The following is a 20,538-nucleotide window of genomic DNA, read 5'->3' as shown; positions in this document are numbered from 1 at the left end:
ATTGCAAACGAAATTGGTGTTACCACACGCCTAACGTATTACCTAACGTATCGTTAACATCATATGATTAGTGGAATCGTGTTACCGGTTCAACAATTTTTAAATAAAGGCCTATACGAATCCATTATTACAGGTAGATGTTAGCACAGGGGAGGGTTTACTGATTCATTCCGGGTCAGTTCGACCTTACATTTACCTATAGTCTTATAGGGCTGCTGCTGCTTCTGCGTTGAAATCGAAGCCTGGAGCTCCGTATGAAAGACGCCCCGTCCTGAGCCTACATAATTCCCTGATTTCAAGGAAATGCTGGTAGTGTCGATCCCATATAGACCCATTCATGTATATAGAAATTATCGAGAAAAACAGGGTATCCGCCGCCTAGAGATTACCTTTTGGAAAAAGTCAACTAGGAAGGATTCCACTAAATAACCTTCGCGAGGTAAACAACATTCCGGCAAGCTGCATCCCCAAGCAGAATAGAAGAATGCCAAACGTTTAAGGAGCGTCAGGTTCCTGACTCTGACAAGGGCTATGCATAATAGTGAAAAAGACCTAATATTGAGCTTGGCATTCAAAGCCTTGCACCTTAGAACAGCACCATCGAAGTACCCTGTTCGACCACCCTGAAGAGGACGAAGTAGTTCAGAGCCCGATGCCACACCAGATAACCACAGGCTATAATCGGGCGAACCAACGCCTTAAATTTAGTGTTTCCCTGCGCGGCCTAAGTCACCCATCGAGTTGCGATATGAGAAGAGTGCATACGCCCATTTCCTTTACGTTCCTTCTCCAGTTTATTCTCTAGTCAAGAAACACTGCCATGTACTTGGCATGCGGAGAGAGCTGCGGCTCTATAGCTTCCAGTGAAGGTCCTCTGAAAAACCCAGTTTCCACTTCCAGGGGAAAAGCAGCTTTATGTCAAGGCCGTTGACTTCCTCAAACCGAGATGCGCATTATTGGAGAAATTCGTTCACGTACCATGATGACGACGTCATCCGCGAAGGCACAGGCCTTAACTCTCTCCTTCTCGAATGACCTTAGAATCCTTTTCTCAACTAGAAGCCCCTTCTTGCAGTGTTTTTCTAGTCACTGTTTCTCTAATCGAGCCCTTGCCAGTGATGCTTTGATAATCCGGGCAATCAGCATCATATCAACAAGAGGAGGGACTCTCATGTCCACGGAAGGGCATGCAAACCGCCACCACATTAGGGACTGAAACCTGCATACCAGTGAAGGTCTCCAATCAAGGGGATCTCACCAGGCCTTTAAAACGTAACATGAGAGACTGACTGTTATACTTGTATAGGGATTATCTCGTTGTCCCGCCTTCGCAATGAAAACCACCATTGCCTATCACCCAGCCCAAAGCAGGAGGAACTGGTTGGCGTCCGGTCTAATTAACTTGTAGGGTTCAAAAGAATTCACCGCCAAGACTACGTTGCCTTAGGTTATGAAGTCTCCAACATGGACAGTAACTCTGCTTTGCCTTCGGTTATGAAGTCTCCAACATTGACAGTAACTCGGTCTTCTGTATACGGACTTGCTGCAACTGCAGTCACAGAAAATCAGCGGTATAGAGTGAAGAGTCTCAGTTGGAGGCCGGGCGCCACCGGTTCTTGCTTAAATAGTCATTGGCTATTATACTTGGTATAACAAAGGCGAGTTAGTGACACCTTTACCCGACACGGGAGAACTATTACCATCACACAGGCTGGAACTTTGAGCTCCTATCTGTGTGATGTTTTTTGTTATGACGAGAAGCTGGGAGCTACCGGGCGCGTCCACAGGTTGCGGATAGAGGAATGCTCCATAAGGAGTAGCTGCAACTGTACTCGCGGACAATCAGCGGTATCGAGTGGAGAGTCTCAGTAAGATGCCGGGTTGCATCGGCTTTTGCTTAAATACAGGGTGTCTATGATGCTCTATAAGACAAGGCGAGATATTGGCTCCTTTTAATAAGCAATGGTCATAAGGTTTCCGCGGCGATCGGTCGTATAGACCGGAACGAGCTTGCTCGCCTATAAGAGCTTGACGAGGATCGACACCTCCACATGCAAATGTGGCTATGACAACAAAGGCACCGTTAAATAACCAAGGACCATCACGTTCCAGCGGCGATTAGTTCTATGAAGCGCAATAAGCTTGCTCGCAGCCTTACGCGGATCGCTACCTTTACAAATAAGTGGTTACAACAACACTCCACTGTGTTATATCAATCGGAAATCTACACCATTCGGGTTGTTGTTGTAGAAGGTGGAAGCACTTGTCGATGAAGAACTCAATCCGGTACGTAAAACCGGCTGCCATGGGATGACCATCCTGGTTCCTTCGACTACGTTTGAGCACCCAGGGAAATACGTTGTAGCAGGGAAACGATGCTGCTTCTTCCTAAAACTCACCATTATTTTTGGGCGCAAGGCATGGCGAAACAATTAAATGTGGTCTCGTTTGTACAACAACCACAAATCACGTGGTGCAATCCGCCATGTTGTATTCAAGCTGATCGACGTTTTGCCAACACACACAAAGAATTTTGTCTGCGTGTGCGTACATGAGTAGTGAATATGAGAGAAAGAAGTGTTGTCGAAATGTTGAAAGAAAAATCTGACATCTTAATTCCGTCAAACCTGGCCGGGCGTTTAACAACCACCTTGTTAAATCCGCCTTGCCTGCAACCGAAAATTTCACAAGAGGTGAATACCCAGCTTTAAGAGGTAGCAAAATTAAGACGATTGCAAAATCAAAATAAAAAAAGATTATATTTAGCTGTTTGCATGGCCTCACCCATGGTACAATTAATAGATAGTGTCATTTGCACAACAACAAAACTCTACCCCCAACGAAACTACCTTGAGTCATGGCGAAACAATTAAAGGTGGTTTCATTTGTACAACAACACCAAATCATATGGTGCAATCTGCCATATTGTCATCAAGCTGATCGTACTTTTGCCAACACACGCAAAGAAATTTGTGTGCGTGTATACGTGTGCGTACATGAGCGGAGAATATGAGAGAAAGAAGATAACAACAAAGAGAATGCAAACAAAAATTAACGGCTGTAAGCGTGAGACCATCTTTTTAAATCCGCCTTGGCCTTGAGTGGCAAATGCCGTAAATTGAAATGTCAAAGTGGTATTAGAATTAAACTTTGTTTTGCAACTTATCTTTTTCAAATGTGTTTTATACAATATTTGTATTTTCACCATTATAACACTGATTTGTTGCTTATGTGTGGAATATCGGATCAAATAGCTGTGTTATCACGCCTTTGACATTTAGATTTACTGCAAAATTAAAAGAAAAATACAAAATAATACTCAGTTGTTCGCATGACCTCACCTTATAAGTGCATCCTCGGCCTCGCCTTACAAGTGCATGAATGTCCTGAATTTTAGCAATTGACTGTACCTTCTGGCAGTGTACCATGTATACACTTAATACCTATTAAGGAGTCTTTGCACAATGTGATGTCAAGTTTTTAACCATGTTTGTTTTATTTGAATTTCATGTTTGCCTTTGTTTTTTTAACGCATTTATTATAATACAATTTGTTAAATTTACTATGTATGGATTATGTATATTTCATACATTTAGAAAATACAATACCTAAGTAATAATAATAATAATAATAACTTAAAAACAATAAAATAATCTTTCTACACACAAGAAGTTGGTTTCAGTTGTCTTCTCATTTCGATCTTCAAGCGTTAGGAATAAAGTCCGAAAGAAAAAAATGATATTTTAAATCTAATGTGGTTGGTTGTATGCTGTAGCAGTATTTGAAGTACTTGCTTGTAAATACGAAATTGTTTGTGTTCATCGCCATTTTCGTCATCGTCTTCGTTTTTAGCTGATTTTCATTTTGTTTGTTTGTTTGTTTGTTTAGAGTAGGAATATCGTGCAATACCTGAGATACAACTAGAGCTCTTTTATGCGGTTGTTCGGTGTTCATTTGGCATGCCGTGAAACTAGACATGCTTTTTGGGATTTAGTGCCTTGGCTTCTTGGCTAAGTTTTGTATACTCTGATTGCATGATGTTGCGTGTTTTCTCAATAATCGCATCCATATCTTCTTTCTTGGATCCAGCCGTTTGGATCTCGGGCAGGATATTAATGATGGCATGGCCAGGTCGGAAGATTTTATTTTCGCCATCTAAGAACCAATATTTGGAGATAACCACTGGCTGGATTGGACATTGACTTTGGAGGGCAATGTGGAAGGATCCTTTTTTGAAAGGCAGCAAGGTGTCCTTAGAATTACGTGTTCCCTCGGGGAAGAGCAATAGTTTGCAATTTCTTTCGTTGATAGCTTTCGATTCCTTTTGTAAGGCGTTTATGGAATCCGTTTTGCGAGATCTGTTAATAAATAGTGTGCCCCATAGCCATGAGCCGAATCCGAAAAATGGTAAATATAAAATTTCCCTTTTGGATACGACGGTGGCACGGCCTATGACGGGCCAGAGATAGGCGAGAACTGTAAGAAAACGAGAGTGATAATATATTAATGAGATGTTTTTTAATGTATGTTACAATCTGCCATCTTGTCATCAAGCTGATCGTACTTTTGCCAACACACGCAAAGAAATTTGTGTGCGTGTGGATACGTGTGCGTACATGAGCAGAGAATATGTGAGAAAGAAGATAACAACAAAGAGAATACAAACAAAAACCTCCAACATTCGTGCTAGGTATGGTCTGAATGGGTCCATGATTTGATATAGCTCCCATATAAACCGATCTCCCGAATATACATCTTGAGTCCCTAGAGGGCGCTATTCTTTCACGACTTGATTGAAATTTCGCACAATGACTTTTAATATGACTTCCAACATTCGTTGTTGTTGTTGTAGCAGTTTATTGTGTTCTATCTTTCGTCTGCTTGATTCTGTTGAGTGTCAAGACCCAGGAACTCTGCGACTAAGATGGGGTGCGTCCACAGGTATCTGGGTCTGAATCGAATGGGTCTCGCCGGGCAGTTAAACAGGTGACGTGTATCGTTCGGTCCCTGGTTACAATCGGGACATACATCTTGCATCTGGCATGGTTGACCGTGTCGAATGCCTTCGATAGGTCCAGTGCCACGAGGACCGTCCTATCACATGGCCTGGGTTGATTGAAGCCACGGCAAATGTGTGTGGTGAAGGCATTGCAAGCTGTTGTTGTGCTGTGCAGTCTCCGAAATCCATGTTGATGCTCGACGAATGGAAATTCTCCAACGAGGCTCGGGAGGAGTAATGTCTCAAGCGTCTTTGCCACTGGTGAGAGAAGGGAGATCGGTCTGTACGACTCCCCCAAACTCGGGTCGTTTTCCAGGCTTCAGTAGCGGGATCACTCTGCCCATTTTCCAGACATCGGGAACTATAAGAATGTTCAATGACAGGTTGAGGACAGTGGTAAGTTACTCAACTCCAGGTGAATCCAAATTCTTCAACATCAATGTAGAGATTCCGTCGGGGCCCAACGCCTTGGAGGATTTGGCGCCACGGATGACATTCGTAACTTCGCCCACGGTAAATTGTGATGGCTGTTCATCGGCTCGGAGACCACGAATACGGCGATACGGAATGCACAATAAATTGACGGTTGAACAACCTGGCGCATCTCTTCGGATCAGTCACGGTTATCACGCCAAAAGTGACTGAGGTCCTGTCGTCCCGTCTACCGGGGTTCGAGAGTGACTTAACAGTGGCCCACAGTTTGCCTACACTGGTGCCTAAGTTACATTGCTCCAAGTGTTCCAGCCACAAATTCCGCTTATATTCGTTGACTACCCTGTTTATTTCCAGATTCAGCTCGCTGATTCTGGGGTTAGCGGGATCCATAGCACGAATCCCATCACGCTCGTCTGCGAGTACCACTGCTTGCGCCGGGAAATTGGGCCGCACTTGGGGTATTCTACCGGCTGGTATAAAGCGAGCGGCTGCTGCGTTAATGATGTCTCGGAATTTCCTCTCGGCCACAAGCACATCAGAGGGGGGTGGCAGTTCGCTGAAGCGGCGATTGGTGTACTCTCTGAAGCCAGTCCAAACGGCCTTCTTATAATTGATACGTCCGGCGCTCAGAGGTTATGAAGTCGGGTGGTCGGTCGATGGTGAGAATTATGGGGAGGTGGTCTGACCCCAAAGAGATGACGGCTTGCCAGCATACGTCACTCAGGAGATCAGGGGATGCAATTGAGATGTCTGGCGAGCTGCTGCACCTCCTCGTAATCCTAGTGGGGGCATCCTCATTCACCGTGCAAAACGTGGATCTATCTATCTGCTCTGCCAAAGCTATGCCACGCTGGTCGTTACCTAGGGGAGAATGCCATGGCGTGTGATGCGCATTAAAATCCCCCAGAACCAGATAGCAACCCACTTATGGCCAGATAGCAACCCACTTATGTCGGGGTTGTAGGCCTGGCCATTAATCGGGACACAGCTACCAACCGGCGGTATATACACGTTATATATCTTTATCTCGGTTACATATCTCTATCTCGGCAGTACCAGACCTGCCTGCTACCCCCATACATTCCATGTAGGGGTCACTAGCGTCAAGCGCAGGCGAGATAGGTCTATACTGCACGGAATGGTGTATAACGAAGGCCAATCCCCCACCTGCATTCCTTGAGCGATCCTTACGTAGCACATTGTAACCGTGACAACTATGCAAGTTGCAGGTGTTGGTCAGCTTTGTCTCCTGGATCGCTGCGACCAATATGCACTTCCGACTCATAAAGCCTACGATCTCATCGATCTTGCCACGGACTCCGTACGGGAGAGGTCGGGGGGGTCACATAGTCCGACGACGAGGACGCCGATGGCGACGAAGACGACGCTTGTGACCCACTGCTGGCTATGTTCGCACAGCACCTTGCGACATAGCCCGTATGACTATACTCCCGTAGTGAAGTTAGGCCAGAGCAAGAACGGAAATATACCCACTCCATGCACCGGTTACACCTCACCGACACCGACCGATGATGAAGGCGGTTCTAGCAAACTGAACAGAACCTGGGTCCGGGGTTCTTTTCAATCCCGGCACGGACCAGAAGCGTGCGGAGAAAGCACTCCGGGATGTGCCTCTCCCATGACGAAAAATGACGAACACGTACACTGAGGCGGCAGCCCTTGCCGATGAGGATTCCACCGGGTCAATCCGGTGCGTACAACCGGCTGCCATGGGATTGTCCAACATTCGTGTCAAGTATAGGCAGAATTGGTTCATAAACTGATATAGCTTCCATATAAACCGATTTCCCGAATATTCTTTTTGAGCCCCTAGAGTGCTCAATTCTTTCCCCATTTAACTGAAATTTCGCACAATGACTTTTTATATGACCTATAACATTTGTGCCAAGCATGGTCTGAATCGGTTGATAACCTGATATAGCTTCCATATAAACCGATCTCCCGAATATATTAGGTTGCCCAAAAAGTAATTGCGGATTTTTTAAAAGAAAGTAAATGCATTTTTAATAAAACTTAGAATGAACTTTAATCAAATATACTTTTTTTACACTTTTTTTCTAAAGCAAGCTAAAAGTAACAGCTGATAACTGACAGAAGAAAGAATGCAATTACAGAGTCACAAGCCGTTGAAAAAATTTGTCAACGCCGACTATATGAAAAATCCGCAATTACTTTTTGGGCAACCCAATACTTCTTGAGCCCCTAGAATGTTCAATTCGTTCCCGATTTAACTGAAATTTCGCACATTGACGTTTTATATGACCTACAACATTTGTGCCAAGCATGGTCTGAATCGGTTTATAACCTGATAAAGCTTCCATATAAACCGATCTCCCGAATATACTTCTTGAGCCCCTAGAGTGCCCAATTCGTTCCCGATTTAACTGAAATTTCGCACAATGACTTTTTATATGACCTACAACATTTGTGCCAAGCATGGTCTGAATCGGTTTATAACCTGATGTAGCTTCCATATAAACCAATCTCCCGAATGTAGTTCTTGAACCCCCCAGGAATGCGCTATTCTTACCCGATTTGTTTCAAATTGTGCACGTTGACTTCAACTATAAACTGCAACATTAGTACCAAGTATAGTCAGAATCGGTCCCTAACCCGACAGAGCTTCCATATAACCTATTTCTTGATTTGGCAACATTCCCCAAGAACTCTTACCCGATTTCTATCAAATTGTGCACGTTGACTTCAACTCTGACCTGCAAGTTTCGTGCCAAGTATAGTCAGAATCGGTCCATAACCTGACAGAGCTCCCATATAACATATTTTTCAAATTTATTTCTTCAGCAACTATGGAAATCAATTCTCATCTTTTTTTGCTTGCCAATCTACCTATTAAGATAAAACGTGCGAAAAACTTGACTAATGCATTCCATGGTGGAGGGTATATAAGATTCGACCCGGCCGAACTTAGCACGCTTTAACTTGTTTAAAAATTAAATTTTATATTCAGCATACATACCGCATAGGTCCAAAGAACTCTGATGATTCATCAAAACCACACTACCATGGTCTTTGCGTATATTTTCCAAGCCTCGTACTTCCATGGTTACACCCAAGGCCTTGCACAGTTGCCGGCAACCCCAGGCCGGACCGCTAAATAAATAAATTTTTCGTAAAAAAAGTTGGCCTGAATGTTGGCATCAATAAATGCGGATTATACTCACAGGGCATTTCTGTAATCTCTCGGTCTAAAGAACATAAATGGTAGACAGATAAGTACGATGATTCCATTACCAATCAGAAATATGGTCATCTTCAATTGATATGGTGCTTTGTTGGAGAAACTCATAAAGAGCGCCACTAAACAGGCAAGCCCTATCATTTCGCATACGCAGGCCATAGTTTTTGATAGATACCTAGAAAAAAAAAACAACAAAATAACAGAATTTTAGGTGATAATCTGCTCAATAAAGTCTTTAAATGACAATGGTCACTAAGACAAGCCTTGGGTTCTTCATAATATATGACAGAAATCGTTGGTATGTCTACGGTTATGGTCAAGTGGAAAAGTAGACCATAAAGTTCATAGTTAGGCAAAAACCTCTGACACAGCACCAACCATATAAATAAAAAAATTCCTATATTAAGTTTATTGGACATGGGTGTGTATGATGATTATGCATAGATAGGTCATACATCATACGCCACCTTGATCACTCGTTAGCCACATAAAAAAAACCTGACAAGAAATTATTTGCAAATCAAATCGCCAAATCATGGGTGTAACGAATTATGACATCCTTTTTATACCCTCCACCATAGGATGGGGGGTATACTAATTTCGTCATTCTGTTTGTAACTCCTCGAAATATTCGACTGAGACCCCATAAAGTACATATATTCTTGATCGTCGCGACATTTTATGTCGATCTAGCCATGTCCGTCCGCCTGTCCGTCCGTCCGTCTGTCTGTCGAAAGCACACTAACTTCCGAAGGAGTAAAGCTAGCCGCTTGAAAATTTGCACAGATACTTCTTATTAGTGTAGGTCGGTTGGTATTGTAAATGGGCCATATCGGTCCATGTTTTGATATAGCTGCCAAACCGATCTTGGGTCTTGACTTCTTAACTTCTTGAGCCTCTAGAGTGCGCAATTCTTATCCGATTGGAATGAAGTTTTGCATGACGTGTTTTGTTATGATATTCAACAACAGCGACAAGTATGGTTCGAATCGGTCCATAACCTGATATAGCTGCCATATAAACCGATCTTGGGTCTTGCCTTCTTGAGCCTCTAGAGTGCGCAATTTTTATCCGATGTGAATGAAATTTTGCACGACGTGTTCTGTTATGATATCCAACTACTACTCCAAGTATGGGTCGAATCGGTCCATAACCTGATATAGCTGTCATATAAACCGATTTTGGGTCTTGATTTCTTGAGTCTCTAGAAGGCGCAATTCTTATCCGATTTAAATGAATTTTTGCACGAAGTATTTTGTTATGATATCCAACAACTGTGCTAAGTATGGTTCAAATCGGCTCATAATCTTATATAGCTGCCATATAAACCGATTTTGGGTCTTGACTTCTTGAGTCTCTAGAGTGCGCAATTCTTATCCGATTGCAATGAAATTTTGCACGACGTGTTTTGTTGTGATATCCAACGACTGTGCCATGCATGGTTCAAATCGGTTCATAACCTGATATAGCTGCCATATAACCGATCTTGGGTCTTGAGCCTTTAGAGAGCGCAATTCTTATCCGATTGGAATGAAATTTTGCACGACATGTTCTGTTATGATATCCAACTACTACGCCATGTATGGTTCGAATCGGTCCATAATCTGATATAGCTGTCATATAAACCGATCTTGGGTCTTGTCTTCTTGAGCCTCTAGAGGGCGTAATTCTTATCTGATTAAAATGAAATTTTGCACGACGTGTTTTTTTGTTATGATATCCAAAGACTGTGCCAAGTATGGTTCAAATCGGTTCATAACCTTATATAGCTGCCATATAAACCGATCTGGGATCTTGACTGCTTGAGCCTCTAGAGTGCGCAATTTTTATCCGATATGAATGGAATTTCGCACTACGTGTTTTTTTATGATATCCAACAACTGTGCTAAGTATGGTTCAAATCGGCTCATAACCTTATATAGCTGCCATATAAACCGATCTGGGATCTTGACTTCTTGAGCCTCTAGTGGTCGCAATTATTATCCGATTGGAATGAAATTTTGCACGACATGTTCTGTTATGATATCCAACTACTACGCCAAGTATGGTTCGAATCGGTCTATAACCTGATATAGCTGCCATATAAACCGATCTTGGGTCTTGCCTTCTTGAGCCTCTAAAGTGCGCAATTTTTATCCGATGTGAATGAAATTTTGCACGACGTGTTTTTTTATGATATCCAACAACTGTGCTAAGTATGGTTCAAATCGGTCTATAACCAGATATAGCTGTCATATAAACCGATCTTGGGTCTTGACCTCTTGAGTCTCTAGAGGGCGCAATTCTTATCCGATTTGAATGAATTTTTGCACGAAGTATTTTGTTATGATATCCAACAACTGTGCTAAGTATGGTTCAAATCGGCTCATAACCTTATATAGCTGCCATATAAACCGATCTGGGATCATGACTTCTTGAGCCTCTAGTGGTCGCAATTATTATCCGATTGGAATGAAATTTGGCACGACGTGTTTTGTTGTGATATCCAACGACTGTGCTAAGTATGCTTGAAATCGGTTCATAACCTGATATATCTGCCATATAAACCGATCTGGGATCTTGACTTCTTGAGCCTCTAGAGGTCGCAATTATTATCTGATTGGAATGAAATTTTGCACGACGGATCCTCTCATGACCATCAACATACGTGTTTATTATGGTCTGAATCGGTCTATAGCCCGATACAGCTCCCATATAAATCAATCTCTCTATTTTACTTCTTGAGACCCCAAAGGGACATATTACACAGGTCTCCAACATATAATTTAATTGTGGTCCAAACCGGACCATATCTTGATATCGCTCTAATAGCAGAGTAAATCTTTTCTTATATCCTTTTTTGTGAAAAAAACTCGACAAATGCGATCCATGGTGGAGGGTATACAAGATTCGGCCCGGCCGAACTTAGCACGCTTTCACTTGTTTCACTTAAACATAAACGTAGACATACCACGCAACTCTGAGATACGCAAAGGAGCGGGCCCTATCCAGCTAGTTTTAAGCTGGATAGGGCCCGTTCCTTTGCGCCTTCTTTCACTCTCTTATTTTATCTGAGCCCTATACGGTCACGTCAGGAAATAAGTTTTATTTGGTGGTGCTGGTACGGCCTTTCAGATATTTCGCTCCAATGTGGATATTATATTGGTGCCCTTCTCCCAAATACCTTTCATTGGAGCCGTATATTGCTATGGTCGGTAAATATGTGCGGTATGGGGGTGTTTTTGAGAGTGAGGCGGATCCCCATGTATCAGATTCGTGCTCTGGCCTCAAATATCTTTCCCTTGAGTCCCATATTGTCATTATTGGTTTATATTCCATTTGGCTAGTGGCTTTGGAGGTGGGGCGGCCCCCTAGATATCCTACCCATCTCCGAAATAGGGTAAGGGGAGGGTTCGCCCATTAAAGTTTGGATCTTAGATCTACTTCATTCTCTTGGATTTGGTGGTGGATTGGAGTAGCCAAACTCTTTGCCCCAAAAGTGGATATCAGATTCATACTCCACTCCCGAAAATCACATTAGAGCTACATATGGCTGTAGTCGGTAAATATGTGTGGTTAAGGGGGAGTGGAGTTTATGAGGTGAGGCGTCCCTGAAACACTTGGCCACGAAACAAATACAGATTTGAGCCCCTTTTTGCCATAATCCACAAATATGTTCAGTTCAGGGCGGCCACCCACGTACTTTCAAACAAACAACAAATTTTGCCCATGACCATTCCACTAGGGAAAAGGGGCAAACTTCTAACATATCTACGAGTGCAGTTCGATTCAAGTTAAAGCTCAATGATAAGGGGCCTCCTTTTTATAGCCGAGTCCGAACGCCGTGGCGCAGTGCGACACTTCTTTGGAGAGAAGTTTTTCATGGCATTTTTATATCAGCATTGGACTCTACTTTTAAATAGCTTTCATTTGATATCCATATTTTCCCAATCTGTAAATTTTTCCTGATATGGCGTTTTTGGGTGGTAGGGAGGGCCCTCAGACACCAAAAAATAATTTTTTGTCTCAGATTTTTATTCTACTTTTAAATACCTTTCATTTGATACCCATACCCATACTACAAAGCGGTTAAAGTGTCCTGTTGGTTGGTGTCTTTGGGGGTGGGGGGTCCCCCGAAACTTAGGGTAACATTTGAATGCCAATTTCGTACTCTACTCTTAAAACCTTTCAATTGATACCCATATTGCCCAAAGCCGTGCGAATGTCCTCTTGGGGCTTTTTTGGGGGGTTGGGGGACCCCCCCAAAACTTAAGAGGGAAATTTGTATACCAAATTCGTAGTCTACTCTTAAATACCTTTCATTTGATACCCATATTGTCCCAATCAGTGCACATGTCCGTTCGGGTGGGTTTTGGGGTGGGGCGTCCCCCCGATTATTTTACCCCCAAATTTTTTACAAATTTCGTGTTTTTGGAATACCCCCAAAAAAGATTGTGTAGGTTGGTCAGGAAAGAAACATAGGCTATATAATTTTTTGATATCGGAAGGAGGGCGGACCCTTCCCATTACCCCAAAATAACTAGCCAAAAATAAAAGTGGACCGATCGGAGTAGACTACGAGCCAGTCCCAAAACCCCATAAAATAGGTTTATTTGCCGATCATGACAATATGGGACTTCAATGAAAGGTATTCGGGAGTAGATTACGAATATGGTCAGGAAGTAGGAATAGGCTTTATAATTTATTAATAACGGAAGGGGGCGGAGCTTCCACCGTTACCTCAAAAACATCACCCAACATCAAAAGTGCACCGCTAAGGACAATATGGGTATCAAATGAAAAGTGTGCGGGAGTAGATAACGAATCTGGCATAAAGATTCATATCGAAGTATAGGGGGTCACCCCATCCTCACAAAAACGTCCAAAATGGGCACATTAGCCAATCACGGATATATGGGACTCGGTTTGCTTGCTCCGTATAGATTGAAAAATGGCAGAACTGATTTTTTCGAAATTTTTCGCATATTGTGTAGGTTGGTCTGGAAGGAAAAATAGGCTATATAATTTGTCGGTATCAGAAGGGGGACGGACCCTGACCCCCTTATGTAAAAAAAACACAACCCAAAATCAAAAGTGGACCGATCGGGACAATATTGGTATCAAATGAAAAGTATTGGAGAGTAGAATACGAATACGGCATTAAAATTTGAGTGTAAGTACCCTTCGGGCCGCACCAACCCCAAAACTCCCCCAAACAGACATATTGGACGTTCATTTCAATATGGGGCTTAAATGAAAGGTATTCGGGAGTAGATATCGAATCTGGCATACAAAATCAGATTGAAGAAAGGGGGTCACGCCACCTCTCAAAAACGCCATTAGACCCATTATGACTATATGATAATTGGCTGAACCGATTTTCTTAAAAGTTTCATAGATTGTGTTTGTTTGGAAGGAAACAGAGGCTATATAATTATTATCGGGTGGAGGCGGATTTTATGGGCCTTAAACCTTAAATCGAGAGATCGGTCATCCTTCTTCAATTTGGAACAGATCGGTCCAGATTTGGATATAGCTGCCATTTAGACCGATCTCTCGATTTCAGGTCTAAGGCCCATAAAAGCCACATTTATTATTCGATTTTGCTAAAATTTGGGACAGTGCGTTGTGTTAGGCCCTTCGACATCCTTTGTCAATTTAGCTCAAATAGGTTCAGATTTGGATATAGCTGCCATATAGACCGATCTCTCGATTTAAGGCTTTTGGGCCCATAAAAGACGCATTTATTATCCAATTTTGCTGAAATTTGGGACAGTGAGTTGTGTTAGGCCCTTCGAGATCCTTCGTTAATTTGGCTTAGATCGATACAGATTTGGATATAGCTGCCATATAGACCGATCCTCCGATTTAGGGTCTTAGGTCCATAAAAGCCACATTTATTATCCGATGTCGCCGACATTTGGGACAGAGAGTTGTGTTAGGCCCTTCGACATCCTTCGTCAATTTAGCTCAAATCGGTTCAGATTTGGATATAGCTGCCATATAGATCGATCTCTCGACTTCAGTTCTAAGGCCCATAAAAGCCACATTTATTATCCGATTTTGGTGAAATTTGGGACAGTGACTTGTGTTAGGCCCTTCGAGATCCTTCGTTAATTTGGCTTAGATCGATACAGATTTGGATATAGCTGCCATATAGACCGAACCTCCGATTTAGGGTCTTAGGTCCATAAAAGCCACATTTATTATCCGATTTCGCTGAAATTTGGGACAGTGAGTTGTGTTAGGCCCTTCGACATCCTTCGTCAATATAAATTAAATCGGTTCAGATTTGGATATAGCTGCCATATAGACCGATCTCTCGATTTAAGGCTTTTGGGCCCATAAAAGACGCAGTTATTATCCGATGTCGCCGAAATTTAAGACAGTGAGTTAAGTTAAGCCCCTTGATATACATTAGCATTATGGCACAGATCGGTTCAGATTTGGATATAGCTGCCATATAGACCGATCTCTCGGTTTCAGGTTTTGGGGCCATAAAAGACGCATTTATTGTCCGATGTCGCCGACATTTGGGACAGCCCCTCAATATACTTATCCAATATGGCACAGATCGGTCCAGATTTGGATATAGCTGCCATATAGGCCGATCTCTCAGTTTCAGGTTTTGGGGCCATAAAAGGCGCATTTATTGTCCGATGTTGCTGAAATTTGGGAAAGAGAGTTAAGTTAAGCCCCTCCACATATTTCTGCAATTTGGTCTAGATCGATTTAGCTTTGCATATAGCTGCCATATAGACCGATCCTCCGATTTAGGGGCTTGAGCCCATTAAAAGGCGCATTTATTGTCCGATGTCGCCGAAATTTAAGACCGATCCTCCGATTTAGGGGCTTGATCCCATTAAAAGGCGTATTTATTGTCCGATGTCGCCGAAATTTAAGACAGTAAGTTTAATTAAGCCCCTCAACATACTTCTGCAATATGGCACAGATCGGTTCAGATTTGGATATATCTGCCATAAAGACCGATCTCTCGATTTAAGGTTTTGGCCCTTAAAAAGCCGCATTTATAGTCCGATGTCGCCGATATTGAGTTATGTTAAACCTAAAGGCACATTTACACTCCGATTTCACTGAAATTTGACACAGTGACTTATGTTAGGCTTTTCGACATCCGTGTCGTATATGGTTCAGATGGGTTTATTTTTAGATATGGTTACTAAAAAGACCAATATTTTGTTATAAACAATTGAACAATGACTTGTACTTATTAGTATTTGGTCCAAATTGGAACATTTTTCTGCAACAGCTATGGGAGATTTTTCACCGGATTTTGACGAAAGGTGGTTTACATACCAGAGGTGGTGGGTATCCAAAGTTCGGCCTGGTCAAACTTAATGCCTTTTTACTTGTTTGTTATTGCTCTACTAATGTGTACATGGCTGGCATGGCCTTTTGTTTGTATTGGGTTGCCCAAAAAGTAATTGCGGATTTTTTAAAAGAAAGTAAAAGCATTTTTAATAAAACTTAGAATGAACTTTAATCAAATATACTTTTTTACACTTTTTTTCTAAAGCAAGCTAAAAGTAACAGCTGATAACTGACAGAAGAAAGAATGCAATTACAGAGTCACAAGCTGTGGAAAAATTTGTCAACGCCGACTATATGAAAAATCCGCAGTTACTTTTTGGGCAACCCAATTTATAGAAAAAAGATTATGGAAAATATACTTATTTTTTTTTTCAAACATCCCCTTCATAACTAAGCAGCAGCCACTTTCAGCAAACAACAGACTTTTCAGCAGCCAGCCTACTGCTTTGAAATTGGAGAACTAATGTTGCAATAGCAGAACTACTGCTATAATAGCAAAAAAATTAACTACTAATATTCAGCAGACAGTGTTTGCTATATTCAGCAAACCTTTTTTCTATGTCTTTTTGCTTTGTCTATGGGGCTATCGAGCAAAAGTATATGAATTCTGAAATTTAGATTATTTCCACATATTTTTGTCATTTGGAAAGAGAAAAAATATTTTCACACAAAAAAAAATTTGGTAGTTTGAAATGGCAACACTTCGTGTCAGCTAACCTGTATTGTTAGAAACATGTTCTTGCTAATTAGATCATTGCCGAAATGACAAACCAATCTCCGGCACTGAATAGCTAGTACATATTACATAGACATACATATGTAATCTGTATGTTAAATTTTTCTCCCTTTCCCCCCACTGTGCGATATGACAACACTTTACTTAAAAGCTTCCATGTTAAACTCATGCCATATTAATCACGTATGGCATGAGTTTAACAAAAAAAAAGTTGAAAAATAATTATTTTATAAACTATTAGTAACACAAGTGGACGCACATTTTCAATAAAAACTACACTATCATGGGGAAGTAGTAATTAGAAATGCCGCCTGCTTCTGCCGCCATCTGAAATGTGCTGACATTTTGAGTAATTTAATTGAATTACTTATCACTTAGATGACATTAGGTAGGTATATTGCGTTTATATTCTCCATACCCCCATATGATTTAGAAGAGTACATTTTTTGTTCATTTCATTATTGATTGCCACCATGTGTGGTTATATGGTTAATAATTGCCATTGTATTACCATAAAAGCAGATTAACCTGATAATTCTACGAAATGCAATCTATTGATATAATCGCAAATTATTTATTTATTAATGACTTAAATGGGGACTCATAAACATATATGTGAAGAGATATTTGACTTCTGCTACCTGTAGCAGTGAACCTAGCATAGTAGGGGTTATTAGAAATATATGCCTGCAGTAAAGATATTGAAAAGACCAAAGATAAGATATAAATTAAGAACAATTAAAATATTAATGTGTATATAAGTTATGCACTATGGTTCCAAAATACTGACAATGTAAAGCTTGATGAGCTCTAAATTGGTGAATTGAAACCACGCACAGGAGGGGTAGTTTAGGTAAGGTTTAAATGGCAGTCTGCCATCAGACTCACATAGACGTTTTCGTCCATTGTGATACCTCACGCACAGAAGAAGGAAGATGCCTTCTAGTTCCTACCGTTGAACTATCCAGATCACTTTAAAAAATATGCACTATGGTTCCAAAATACTGACAATGTAAAGCTTGATGAGCTCTAAATTGGTGAATTCAACCCACGCACAAGAGGGGAAGTTTAGGTAAGGTTTAAATGACAGTCTGCTATCAGACTGACATAGACGTTTTCGTCAATTGTGATACCACACGCACATAAAAAGGAAAATGCCTTCTAGTTCCTACCGTTGAACTATCCAGATCACTTTAAAAAGCCCAACAACTTGCGAATGTTCACAACTGTTAAATCAGACAGGTTCTCAAAGAAATGGGAACCAAAAGAGGAACTCCTTCTGACTGCTAGTGCGAAACACACACACAAAAGGTGTTCTTTAGACTCTTCTTCTTCGATGCCCTCACAGCTTCTGCAAAAGTCGTTGCTGGCAAGCTTCAGTCTGTCAGCATGTTTTCCGATTAGACAGTGATCTGTCATGGCGGAAACAATGACTGACCCTTCAGCTCTAGCCAATGACAGCAAAGCAGTAGACCTATTCAAGTCTTGATTAGGTCACATTGTTTGGGAATGCTCACAGCCCCCTCTTTGTGACCAGCTATCATTCGTTGTCCTTCGGGCCTACATGTCGCTAGAGGCATACCCACAGATTCCAGTGTCCCTGGAGTGTGTAAGGTAGTTCCTAGTCTCGCAAGCTCATGCGCTTTACAATTCCCTGGAATATCTCTGTGACCCTGCACCCAGAACAGGTGGATTTTGAACTGTTCAGCCATCTCGTTGAGAAATCTGCGACAGTCGAGGGCGGTTTTTGTGGTACAGAAATACGTTCTCTAGGGATTAAATAGCTGCCTGGCTGTCTGAGAAGATATTTATACCTATCCTTGTAATGACATTATATTGGGTTGCCCAAAAAGTAATTGCGGATTTTTCATATAGTCGGCGTTGACACATTTTTTCACAGATTGTGACTCTGTAATTGCATTCTTTCATCTGTCAGTTATCAGCTGTAACTTTTAGCTTGCTTTAGAAAAAAAGTGTAAAAAAAGTATATTTGATTAAAGTTCATTCTAAGTTTTATTAAAAATGCATTTACTTTATTTTAAAAAATCCGCAATTACTTTTTGGGCAACCCATATCTTAGCCATTCCACAACTTCCTTAATTGTAAGGATCTCTGCTTGATACACACTGCAGTGGTCGGGTAACCTTATCGATATGACCAGTTCTAGATCTTTAGATTACACCCCAAAGCCCAGCTGGTTTAGTTTGTAACCATCCGTATAGAAGTCTATGTAATTTCTGTTACCAGGGATATCGTAGTTCCAATCGGTTCTATCTGGAATAGTGGTACAGTAATTTTTATCAAAAAGCTGTAGGGAGTAATCCACACTGCTTGAAACAGCGGATATTGTATCAAGGATTACACAGTGTCCGCTGCCGCTACATGAGCAATGGAAAAGCTCCCTTAACCTCTAGGCAGTAGTCGCTGAAATTTGTCTGGCCACAATGTCCAGAGGCATAAGATGTAGCATTAAATTCAGTGCATCAGATGGTGTCGTCCTCAGTACGGCTGTGATGAATAAACAAGCCATCGTTTGGTTCTGGTTAAGTATTGAGCAGTAGGTGGACTGTCGAAGCGCCGCCCACCAGACCACAACACCATATAGCATTAAAGGTCTGCAATTTGTCTGACCACAATGTCCAGAGGCATAAGAAGTAGTATTAAATTCAGTGCATCGGATGGTGTAGTCCTCAGTGCGGCTGTGATGCAAAAACAAGCTTTACTTTGGATCCGGTTAAGTATTGAGCAGTAGGTGGACTCTTAAAGCGTTGTCCACCAGACCACAACACCATATAGCATTAAAGGTCTGCAATTTGTCTGGCCACAATGTTCAGAGACATAAGATGTAGCATTAAATTCAATGTATCGGATGGTGTAGTCCTCAGTGCGGCTGTGATGCACAAGCAAGCCATCCTTTGGATGCCGTTAGGTATTGAACAGTAGGTGGACTTTTAAAGCGCCGTCCCTCAGACCACAACACCATATAGCATTATAGGTCTGACAACTGCAGTATATACGCAATGCATGACACGCGGTTTAAACCTCCCAACTTTTGCCAATGGCTCTCTTGCCGGTGTATAGGATAAGAGTTGCATTTTTTGCCCTTTCCAAAATGTTGGATTCAGCGCATCAGATGGTGCGCTGAATCCTACTACTACTCAGTGCGGTTGTGATGCGCAGACAAGTCATCCTTTGGATCCGGTTAAGTATTGAGCAGTAGTTGGACTTTTGAAGCGCCGTCCACCAGACCACAACACCATATATCAGTATAGGCCTGACAACTGCGGTATATACTCAATGCATGACGCACGGTCTAAACCCCCAACTTTTGCCAATAGCTCTCTTGCTGGTGTATAGGGCAAGAGTTGCCCTTACCAAATGTTGAATTTGAAGTTCAATTTCCCATCCAGCAAAACAACCAGATATTTGCGCTTTCTGTAAATTGAACATACTCTCCTCCCAAGGAGACAGGTTCCACTGTGGGCAACTTGTTTCTCCTGCTAAAAGGAACTACTTCTGTCTTGCAAGGATTTACGCCTAGACTACTTACGGTACCCCACTTTGCTGTTGCACGTAGGGCTTCCTGAAGCATATCTCTAAGAGTGCTGAGAAACTTTCCACCAACCGCAATTGCCACGTCATCAGCATACACGAACACTTTTACACCTCTTTCTTTCAGAGACAATTAATGGCTATATTCCAAAGTAGAGGAGACAGTACACCTCCCAGAGGTGTTCCTCTGCTGACCCATCTTTTTAGATCCACAGATTCCAAGCCTTCCGTAATGCATTTTTTAGTAAGTTATTAATAAAACTTTCTTACGGTAGAGTTGATGAC

At 41.8% G+C, this 20,538-nt stretch overlaps 1 protein-coding gene across 3 annotated transcripts in view; it reads right to left on the bottom strand.

The window, feature by feature from the left end:
- Positions 1 to 3,472: 3,472 nt before the first annotated feature.
- Positions 3,473 to 20,538, bottom strand: part of LOC106094212 (1-acyl-sn-glycerol-3-phosphate acyltransferase alpha) — a 67,700-nt gene continuing 50,634 nt past the window's right edge. For all 3 annotated transcript variants that reach the window (XM_059366056.1, XM_013261410.2, XM_013261411.2), the window contains exons 2-4: positions 8,638 to 8,829; positions 8,433 to 8,566; positions 3,473 to 4,476 (exon numbers count right to left, since the gene is read on the bottom strand). In XM_059366056.1, coding sequence (XP_059222039.1) covers positions 3,971 to 4,476; positions 8,433 to 8,566; positions 8,638 to 8,813 — 816 coding nt within the window. In that variant the 5' untranslated portion in view covers positions 8,814 to 8,829 and the 3' untranslated portion in view covers positions 3,473 to 3,970. The remainder of the gene's footprint in view (positions 4,477 to 8,432; positions 8,567 to 8,637; positions 8,830 to 20,538) is intronic.

Source organism: Stomoxys calcitrans, chromosome 3 (genome assembly GCF_963082655.1).
Source record: "Stomoxys calcitrans chromosome 3, idStoCalc2.1, whole genome shotgun sequence".
NCBI classification, from domain to species: domain Eukaryota; kingdom Metazoa; phylum Arthropoda; class Insecta; order Diptera; family Muscidae; genus Stomoxys; species Stomoxys calcitrans.
The sequence above is the reverse complement of the archived record's forward strand: the minus strand, read 5'-3'. Positions and strand labels throughout refer to the sequence as shown.